General features: G+C 25.0%; 1 protein-coding gene across 1 annotated transcript; it reads left to right on the plus strand.

The window, feature by feature from the left end:
* LOC135928495 (uncharacterized) lies at positions 1-11295 on the plus strand. The gene is made up of 8 exons (XM_065464960.1): positions 1-67; positions 863-959; positions 3066-3196; positions 3324-3529; positions 4544-4747; positions 5457-5689; positions 10473-10575; positions 11174-11295. The coding sequence occupies exons 1-8, from the start codon at positions 7-9 to the stop codon at positions 11246-11248; spliced, it is 1110 nt and encodes a 369-aa protein (XP_065321032.1). The 5' UTR covers positions 1-6; the 3' UTR covers positions 11249-11295.
* Positions 11296-11648: the final 353 nt, after the last annotated feature.

An 11648-nucleotide genomic window follows, 5' to 3' on the forward strand; every position in this document is an offset into this window, starting at 1 on the left:
CATTTTATGCAAAATGGTAATAATGATCACAGAGATGAGATTTGTCAAAATTTTCTAGCTAGTTATGGTTTATTATTATATATAGTATATTACATAATTTTACTTTTTCATTTAATTTAGTTTATAGCATTATCATTATTAATTATTTGAATCCATAGGTTTTTTCCTCATTATTTAACTACTAGTCAATATATTCTTTAAAAAATGATTTTAATTTAATATCTAGGGTACATCTACAATATGAATTGAATAATTACATTTTTTTTACAAATCAAACAATTATTTTATTTGTATTTATATAAGTCAAATTTTGTATTTGTACAAATTATAAAACTATAATTCAATTTGTAAAATATTTAATTTAATTCAAATCAAAGTTAATTGATTATTCACAAATATTTTTGAATAATAGCTAGATAATTTATATAATACAAATAAGTTTAAATAATGAAATGGCTTTTATTTGAATGATTTTTTTTAACTATTGATATTTGATTTGAAACTTTGAATAATAATTGTCAATCAAATTGGTTAATCTAAGAAAGTACATTTTTAGAGAGGGTTAATAATTTATTGTTGCTTTAGCTGGTATGGGCATAATTTATAAACCATTTTATTTGAGTTGCATAAGATTCTTAGTTTTATATTTTTTAAGGCACTTTATACAGAACACAAATTTTACTTTTGCATAAGTTATTTTAGAAAACATGAGTTTTTTTTCCATTATAGAGCACATTTTTATTGTTTTTAATGTTTTCAATATTGTATATTGTGGTATTGTGTATTGTTTGCATTTGTAACCTAATCCTCTAAATGCTTTGATTAATAAAAATTTTAATAATTTATATATATTTTTAAAAAGAAAATAGTGAAATAAAAAATGACATTGATGAAAGTGAAAGAAAGAGACTTGAGAATGAATGTGAGATCTTGAAGATAAAGCTACAAGAGTTTGAAAGGTTTTCAAAAATCAATTATTTATTAATCTTCAATAAAATTGCTTAAATTTTTTAATCAATAATTTTTTTTATACCTTTGCATTCAGATGTTCTGGCAAAAAACCCAAATTTTTCCAATCAGATTCAATATTTTCCTATATCATATAAAACTGATCCAATAATTAGATTGTTAGTTAGCAATCTTTGAACCAATGTCATAAAAAATCAATATTCTCTATACTAAAAATAGATTCTGTAAACTATGAGTAAAAATAAAACAATTTAAAATTTTTTGTTATTGCTGACAGTATTTGGTGCATTATCACATATGATTTAATATATATATTTTTTTTAATAACCCCAAATCATAATATGGGAAATTTTTGTGACTGATGATAACTCCTTAAATATCATTAAATATTTTCAAATCTTTTTCTAAATTACATAACAATAACAAAACCACTTTTTTAGCTAGTATTTCTTCTAAAAAAAATATTTTTTTTTAACATTTAAAAATTAATTAAATTTAATATTAGGTTGGAATGTATTTTTTTAAATAAATGTCCCTTGATCCAATATTTTTAAAAGTGCTAAATATTGGCTGAACTCTGATCTGATATTTAATATTGGCACAACTCTACTTTCATTTCTTTCTTGTATTAATTTTATTTACAATTTTTTTGTTAAAAATTTATTTTTAAAAATAGGCTACATTCAAACACAAATTACTTATTAAAAAATAATTTTCACTATTAAATTATATCCATTATTTTAACCAGTATAAAAGTTTTAGATGTTGAAATAACTGAAATTTCTTCCTTAGTTTGGGATAGTCAATATAGATGGTTGTATCCTAGCTAATGCATTAGGAGCAACTCTAAAATCAAGTTTAGACCAATATATAATATTCACCTAGACTGTCAATTCATACATTAAAATATACTTTGAAGTGGCGTTGGCAAATCAGCTGATGACACTTTTAAGTTTGGCCAGATATTTTATTTAAAAAAAAATTGCCTGGCCTGATCTCAAACGATTTTTTTTTTATTTGTCCCATAAACTCACCAAAATATTGGTCAGCCTGGTCATGTACAAATTTATTTAAAGATAAAAGTTATTTTTTTTGTATTTCATATAGATTTTTTTTTACACTGAACATAATCAAATTATTGATCATTCTAACAAACAAATTTTAAAAAAATATTGGTGACTTGTTTCTTGCATAAAAGTTTAAAATCTATCAATTTTATTTCAAAATTTAAACCTGGCCTGTTGGTTTTTTTGAAAAAATATTAGGCCTAACCTAAACCGATTTAAAAAAAATAGTGTTCATGCTGGGTAAGGTTGGGCCTACTTTTGCGGATCTCTAATTTTAATTATTTATGTGTGTAACCAAAATGGCCTGTCAGTGGTTGATTTGTATTTAAATGAATGAATTGTCATTTTGGCTTAGGGTCAATTCAAGTTCTATTACTTGGTGGGAATAGCAGGTAAAAAAATTTTTTGGTGGTTGGAAGAAATTTCAGAATGAATTTGAGTTATGTTAACACAAAATTGAAATATACAATTATTTTATTTAAAAATACTGCACAAAAATATCATACAAAAAATATAATTATGATCAAATATGTTTTTATAGATGAGAATTGACTTATAGCTGAAAAATAATAAGATGTTACAAATATTATTTTAAATTTAGTATAATGCTTGCATAATACTTTTTAGGGGTTTTAATAAAAGATATACAAATGTAATTTAACTATATAACAATTGATATTATGACCAATGATTGAGCAATGTAAAACTAATAAAAAATTAGCATTAACAATATATTTTTGGTTGGGATGTATTTTTAAATACTTTCAAAATATTTCCAAAGTTAATACTTTCAATTATGTCCTTTTCACGTCTTAATAAAACCAAGTTACCCTTTTTTCGTATATTACTCACACTAGAAACCAAAAAGAATTATTTTAAAAAAAATGTAAAGGTGCAGCGGTAAATTTTTTGGATGGGGACAGTTTGAAATTTGGGAGAAGAAATAGGCCAAAGAATAGGGTCTGCTAGGTAGTATTACATATCAGTTAAACAATGCTTTAAATTGAAAATTTTTTTTAAACAAATTAGGCTGAAACAAAAGAGGATAGATTTGGAAGCTGAGTCTAGAGATCTCAATGTGTACAGAGAGCAATGCAGAAATCACTTAACTCATCTCATTGATAACCAATCCGAAAAAATTGCCATCACAAACACATTAAGTTTATTATATTTTCAATAACCTCTATAAATTACTACTTTTATCTTTTACGTATAAATATTAAAGAATTTATATGACTTATTGTGTAGCGATTGCACCATAAATAAATAATTATAAAAATATAAAAGAAAGTAAACTGGAGAAAGAAGAAATTGAACACCGCGCTCTGATAGCTAAATTAAATACTCAAAAGTTCTCTAAGAAGGACATGAAGATCATCCAAGATAAAAAGTTCCAATTGGGGAACGATATCGAATCGATTGGCAAAGAAATTTTGCAGCTCGAAAAGAATAAGGCTATCCAGGATGACCAATTGAATACTTTGACAGAAAAGGTCTTTTATTAATGCTTCATTTTGTTATATTGTAATATCATTTTAAACCATATTTAAAAATAAAAATTCGAGTATATTTTTGGGTATGTATTTTAATAAAGAATTTTTTTTTGCTAATGTGATTTTTCAGGTTTTCATGGGGGTAAAAAGATATTGTCAATTTTTTAAAATCAATTATAAGAATAGTGCTTCCAAATTAAAACATTTGTTTTTTCTCGATTTTGTCTTTCTTCAAATATCAAATAATGTATTTTGTAATTAGATTATGGACAAAGGTAAACGTTTTCTTTGTGTTTTATAATATAAAAAACGTATTTTTTTTTTAAAAAAAAGTTAATTCCTACTTCAATACTTTATATATTTGTTTAATAAAAAAAAATGCAAAGGTCTATATACGACTAATTTTTTAATATTGAAATTACTTAATCTTGAAAATCAGCGGAAAGTGTTTTTTTTTTAATATTAAAAAAATTTTTTTTTGTTTTCCACCCCTACTTTTAAGTTAGTGTTTTAGTTGGATATCAGTGTGGCCTAATTCAAGCACTGAAATATTTTTCGCCCTGGCCCCAAAAAAATAATTTACCCATGTTTTATGAAAGAAATAATCATAAATTTAAATTATTAAGGGTTTCAGGAAAAAATTTTAAATTCCTGGGTTGGCCTGGTTGAAAAATATTTTCCATGTGCCGGGCTTTCAAGCCCAATATTCAGATTTCTGAGCCTACTTTTTTCTTATTAAGTTGCAAGACTCTACATTAACTTAAAAATCAAAAGACTTCAATTAATTTTCAAAATTATAGGAAGAAATAGAGTTGGATTTTTTTAAAACAAACATTAATAGTAAGATAGAGTAGATTATAATTTATAAACATAAAAATTGAATACACCATAACTATAGTTTTCTTTAATAAATAAAATTCTTTTATTTATTTTTTATAAAGTTATAAATTATATCTAACTTGATTAATTTATTAATAGTTCATTTATTATATAATTTAAAAAAAATATGAATAGGTAAATGCCTCTTGCATCATCACCAATACGAGAATGATGGAGCTAGAACTTTATAATTGCAAATACGAGCTTAGGGCCCACCAATTGACTCCAGAAAAATTAGAGGAAATGCAAGTCTTTTTGCGAGGAACTGTCGAAAACGCCAGGCAAACAGTGTCTAGTGTAAGGACGTTGCTCGAAAAGGAAAGCGAGACTCTAGAACAAGTAATTCCTCCTATTTAAACTCCCCATCTCCTTCAGAGCATATGGTCACGGGGTTCAAGAATCAGTTCATAACATTTAAATTGTCTTCCTTTTGTTAGACCTTTCTCCAAATTTTATAAATCAAAACTTTATCATTTTTTAAAAATAATAACCAGCTTATGAAATTTTTATTTATAAACTTTTACTTACGTTATATTATTTGTTTAGCCAAGCTCTTGCAACATTACATTTTTACTTTACCCATTAAGGATGGGTTAGACAAGCATCAAATATAAGAATTTAAGAGCCAATTTCTACTCATTACCATCCCATCTATATCATATTTATCAAAAAATAAATAAACTTTAATAGACTTCTAAAAAATGATCGTTGAATTAAGGCAACATTATAGGTCAATTTCAAAATTATCGTTGATATATTTAAAATATGAGAATATTGATAAAGGTTATCATTATTTTCTTAATTTTCTTATACCAATGAAATTAATAAAAATTTATTGTCATCTTAATATTTTTTTTAAAAATAACCTGCAAATAAAAAGTTATTTTATCTCCTCAAAAACTAATTATAATTATTGAAATTCTATAGGAATTTAATTTGAAAAAATAACATAAATTGTTGAGATGTGATTTAAAAAAAGCTGCACATTGCATTAAATTCAACGTTCGTTCTTAATATAGTTATTTTTCTAATAAAAAATATAACGAAGCTGAAGAAGGATATAGTTTCCAAACTCAACTCCATTTCCTACTTAGAAGCTAGCATTAAATCGGCGGATTTCGATTTAAAGGCAAAAAACGAAGAATGTGAAGCCAAATGCACAGCTACGGTTAATCAAAAACGCGAAATATGCGAAGAATTAAGAACTTTGACAGAAGAATTCAATAAAGTGCAGATGAAAATTAGTTTGGCGGAGAAAGTTGTGCAAGCACATAAATTAAGGTATTTGCAAATTTATTTACTTACATTAGAGATCTGTGTCGCTGAGTTGTAGAGTCTAGATCCGGACTGCTAAGTAAGAATTATCAAGGGAAAATATTATTTTTTACAGGCCTTTGACTGACTGAAGAGTATTCATAGTTGTTAATTTATTATACTTTATGAAATCAGTTTATTTTTAGTGCTTAAAAATAAATGGGTTTTTTGCGTTTTATTCCAAATGGATTGTACAATTTTTTTTTCTGCGTTTTATAATATTTTTTAATGATATTCACTTCCATTTAAACAAGAATGCAAAAACACAAACGCTGAATTTAGAAAGCACTAGTTGTTATATAATTTATGTTTTTTAATTTAATATTATATCTTAGAGTTTTAATTTATACTGGGAGATGTATTGCTTTCTTAATAAAATGGATACTCTTTTTATAAATTGGCATATTAAACTTTGAGAATCTCTACGAAAAAGATAGTAATAATGATTGATAAAATTTACTTTGAATTTAAAAATATATAAGTCGATTTTTCGATTTACACCCAGGATAAAGAAAAAAATATCGTACTCATGTTTTTTTTTAAATTGAAACAAACTGGATTTGTTTATTGATCATCTTTTTAAATTTAATTTTAAAATAGTTTTTAAAAATTATTATTTAACATTTAAAAAATATTAATGTGGGAGAAGTTTTAAAATTGTGGAAGATTTGTGGTAGATATATTCACGCATGTTGAGGAAAAAATTGTGGGAGTTCTTCTGCTGATAAGGGGAGATATGGCTACCTGTAGGTATATATATAAATAGTTACATTTTTAGTTCGAACCTATTGAACACATTTTGATACCCTTTTATTTCGCGTTTTTATTATAATTATTTTATTCTATTTTTTTATATAAAATTAAACCGATACTAATGTTATTTGGCATAATGAATTGCCAAAAATCTTAATACTCATCTCTGATGATAATTTATCCCAAACATTAATTAATTTTATTCAGATTAAAAGTCTGAGCATAACTATGTTTTAAATATTATGCTAATATAAACCTGTTATTCATAAAGTAAAATACGTTACCTTCCAGTGCTACGACTTTTTGTGGTGACATGTGTTTAGGGATAGAATAAAAAAATATGTTTAAGTTTTAACAATAGATTCTCAATTTTGACAATATGCATATTGTACCTAATTTTAATAGGAAAGGAAATGTATCTTGAAAAAAAGTATCTTTAAGAGTATCTGGGATTAGTGCGTATTTGGCTAATTTTAGCCTACAACAAAACAACTTAGCCGAGATTTTAGGGGAAAAAATTGGTTAAGCGTGATCAAGCTTAGATATGAAATCGGCGAAAACTTAATTAGTCAAAATTCTGCATCGGCTAAGTGTCCGTCAGCTTTCCATAAGATATGCTTAGGATTAATTTCCTAATTATTTATTTTCAGTAAAATAATTTATTTTATTTATATTTAATGTTAATATTTTATTATTATCAACAAAAAAACATGAGATATGGTTTAATATTTAAAAAAAAGATGATATGCTGCTATTGTAATTAGAGATCTGCAGTGCCAGGCTTCTTTTTTTTAAAAAAAATCAAGTTTGGGCTGGGTCGGGCCTTAGAATTTTTTTAAATATATTTAAATTTATCAATTTTATGTTGAATTTTTTATGAAAAATAAAAATATTTAATTTTAAATATAAAAACTAGACTCAATATAACATATATATCTATTATTTTATTATTTTGGTACAATAATTTTTAAAAAAGAATTAATTTCTACATTTGAAATTCGGGCCAGGCCTGCAAAAGGGAAAGTCAAATAAGTGCGCCGACCTTGTAAAACTGTTTCGGTGAAACATAATCATTCAACTATTTCCTACGATTTTTCGTTAGCTATATTTACTTGAGGATAAAAAGCTTCATAATGTCTAAATTTATTATGAAAAAATTCGTATTTTAAGAGGAAGATAATATAGATAAAATATAAAAATATTGTTTGAACTTGTTATGATAATCTTTATATTTTAAAAAGGAAGGCAATGCCTCTATTTTTATTCTAGGACTGAGCATGGTACATATGTACATAGGGAAATTATCAAATTTTTTAATATTATTTACTATATTTTTCACTCATGCTTTGAATAGCCTATATAATACAAGAAGGTAAAGGCGTATTCAAAGCCTCATAATGTAGTAAATATTTAATTGTACTATCCAAATATACCATGCTAATGCCAATTGTTGGCATTTTTTCAGAGCTTACCTTTTAATTTATTTTAAAAAAACTAAAAAACCTCCTTCGTCAAAAGATAGAAATATGATAGAAAAAAATCTATTTGTTTTAAAATATTTACATCCTCAACATCCATATAAAATTCTATCTACAATCGTGCAATATTGCACAGCGCGTCTATTTCCTTCAAATAAAAAATAAGTAAGAGAACACGTAAAGTTATTCAAAAATATATATCATAATTTATTTTGAGAAAAGTATATACGATTAAACATTTAATTCTAATGTCTAATAAATATTGTAATTTCAATTTTAATGGTAAATATTATGTACTTCTTTAGCTTTTTGGAGCATAAGAAATGTGCTATTCCACCTAGTTGGGCAAGATAAAGGAATAGTCAAATTTTTGCGCGTCTTTTGTCGAAATTTATTAAGAATTTTATCCAAGCGATGTAGTTTGGCAACGATTTTTTCTATTTTTGATAACTTTGGTGACAACTTTTTAATGCCTTTAGAAGATTGATATCATGAGCTAGGCATCTCATATTATTTAAAGGTTTTAGCAAGGTGTCTCAATATATTGGCGGCATTGTCGTGTGTTATAAATAACACTTTATCAAATAAGTTATAATTTTTTAGGCATTCCAATATTAAATCAGCAACATCGGTGGCTTTATGGGGAAGTGAGAAAGAAACGATATCAAATAATATATTTATCATTTTAAAGTCTTTGATAAAATGGGCAGTGATCAGTACGATATGCCATTCAATGCAGACCATAGATCTGTTATAGATATATCGTTTTTAAAATCTTGGAAATAATTTTATATTGACATATATCAAATATTTTTCTGAGCTTTTCCTTGGCAGTGGATCTTAACCAAATTTTAATGGAAGCATTAATATTTAATAATATATTCCGGAAGTTTTCCGATTCGAATATTTTGGAGATTATTCCTTATTATAAGTTTTAGTGTATTCATATTTATAATTGTATTTTTTCTATAGATGTTAATAGTTTTTTCGATATTTATTTGCTACCTTTAATATTATTAATGTTCAAGGCCGGATGCTTTAAATAGATATGTCTTTTTAGGATACCTAATAAATTGATTTTTATTTATATATTATTTACATATTAAATAAAAAAAATCTGCAAATTTCATAAAAGTTGACTGAATGCTTAAAAAAAATTATAACGTATTTGATAAGGTATTATTTATAACACATGAAAATGCTGCGAATATACTGGCGGCTTTGAAAATTCTCAAATTACAGGAAAAAAAGACGCCACATTAAAACCTCTAAATAATATTAGATGCCTGACCCATATAATAAATCTCATAGTTTCAAAAGGATATAAAACTTTGTCCGCAAAATTATTTAAAATTGAAAAAATGTTACAAAACTTCATCGATTGGATAAAATTCTTAGTTAATTTCGAGAAATGACTCGCAATAATGTGACTATTCATTTACTGTGCCCAACTAATTGGAATATCTTATGCTCCAAAAAGCTAATGAAGTACACAATATTTACCATTAAAATTGCAATAATTATTAGACATTAGAATTAAATGTTTAATCATCTATATTTTTTCAAAATAAATTATGATACAATATTTTTGAATAAATTATGTGTTCACTTATATAATTTTTATTTGAAGGAAATGGACGCGATATGTAATATTGCACGATTATATATTATATATAGAAGATTATGATATGGATATCGAGGATGTTAATATTTTAAAACAAATATAATCTTTTCATTTCTATCTTTTGACGAAGGAGGTTTTTTAGTTTTAAAATAAATATGAAAGGTATCTGAAAAAACGCAAACAGTTGGCATTAGCATCGTATATTTGGATTAGTGTTGTTAAACTGTTCGATTTGATCCGATTTTTAAAAACACCCAACTAATTATTTTAGCCAGAAAAAAATTGTCTAAGCCTCGAGATTTCGTTAATAGATGTTAAAACCTTTGTGTCACCTATGAGCAAAATCTTAAGGTTGCTTTATAATTTTCCTAATAAAATTTTGTTAGCCGTTTTTAAAAATCGGCTCAAAATAAGCCATTTAACAACACTAATTTGCATATTTATTTGAATATTTACTACATTATGAGACTTTGAATACTCTTTAACTTCTTGTATTATAGGAGACTATTTAAAACATGAATTAAAAATAAATATAGTAAATATATTTAAAAATTTGATAATTTCCCTATGTATGTATACCATGCTCGATCCTAGAATATAAATAGAGGCATTTCTTTCCTTTTTAAAAATACGAATTTTTTTATAATAGATTTTGACAACATTATGAAGTTTTTATCCTCAAGTAAATATAGTTAACGAAGAATCGTGCGAAATAGTTAAACGATTATGTTTCACCGAATTGGTTTTACAAAGTCGACGCACTTATTTAAAATTTACATTTTTAAAATCGATTTTCCCTGATATTTATTTTAGATCATCGGCAATTGAGCTACTTATCAGATACTTAATATCTCATAAAATTTAATTCTTTTTTTTGTTTAAACAACGCTTCAAGGATATGCGAAGAAGACGAACAGTACCAAGAGCAAGATAAATATTTTGAAGAAGTCTTTAAAACGGATATGGAACATTTTTTGAAAGCTCAAAAGACCGTAAAGGTTTAAAAAATTAATTGATAATATTTTCATGATAATTCTCCATAATAGTTGCTCTAAGATAATTTAATGAGAAACCTGCAGCTGGTAACATACTGTCTAAATTTGAAAAATCATTTAAGGTCAGCTCAATAATTTGGTCAGCCCGGATTTTTTTCTTTGGATCATTTTAACCGCCGGGCAGAAAAATTTTGACATCTTGACTGTGTTTTATAGGAAATTAAAAATATATAAGCAGTATATGAACAAAATGCTTTATTATATGATTTAATATAATTTAGATTTTTTTTAAAATTCCAATCGGCCGGATTTTGTAAAAAAAGATATGGAGGTGTTTGATAAATTACATTTAAAAAAAGTTTATGGGAAAGAAAATAATAGGAAATAGGGAAACTTCTAGAAAGAGTGAGATAGATGAGTTAGGAGTAACTGAGGAATGATTTGGATTCAATATTTGTATATTTTTTTAATATTTATTTAAGAGAAGAAAAAAACTACAGTAAATTTAAGTACAATTTTTTATCAAGTTAAAAAAAATAGTTTATAAGTGATTTTATAATAAATTGCCAATTAAAATATATGATTTTTTTTAAAAAAATAGGACGCATATGAAGCAACTCAAATGAGAATTGATAAATTTATAGCTGAACAGAGTGAGGATGATGAAGAAAATTGAAAAAATGGATTATTTTTTTTGTGTTTTAGTATTGTTTTAGATTTATTTATTTCAATTCATTGTTACCCTAAAATCATAATATATTTTATTTTGTGAATTTTTATAATAAAATAAATGTAAAAAAATTAAATACAATACGAACAAAATTAAATTAAAAAAATATTTTAAAAAAGAATAGATTATTAATTATATATAAAAAAAATATATTTTTTATGAAGAACAAAAACATTAAAAAGTATATAAAAAAAAGATACATATCCCCTAGAGAAGATTGAATGCTTAAAATGAACCGACTGATTTCGAGAGAAATTAGCTGACTAAAATAAAATCCTTCATTGGGGTCCATAGAAATCTATCACTACATTTGAAGATCGGTGAGTATCTCAGGCATATTTGATTA

The sequence above is a fragment of the Gordionus sp. m RMFG-2023 genome, chromosome 4 (genome assembly GCF_954871325.1).
Source record: "Gordionus sp. m RMFG-2023 chromosome 4, tfGorSpeb1-WG-v2, whole genome shotgun sequence".
In the NCBI taxonomy this organism is placed as follows: Eukaryota; Metazoa; Nematomorpha; class Gordioida; order Chordodea; family Parachordodidae; genus Gordionus; species Gordionus sp. m RMFG-2023.

Bases quoted from the DNA above. Each gene is read 5' to 3' on its own strand.
- LOC135928495 (XM_065464960.1), top strand. From the start codon at position 7: ATGCAAAATGGTAATAATGATCACAGAGATGAGATTTGTCAAAATTTT. The intron at 960-3,065 runs GTTTTCAAAAAT...TAAACAAATTAG, and splicing joins AAGCTACAAGAGTTTGAAAG to GCTGAAACAAAAGAGGATAG. The intron at 4,748-5,456 runs GTAATTCCTCCT...AATATAACGAAG, and splicing joins AAAGCGAGACTCTAGAACAA to CTGAAGAAGGATATAGTTTC.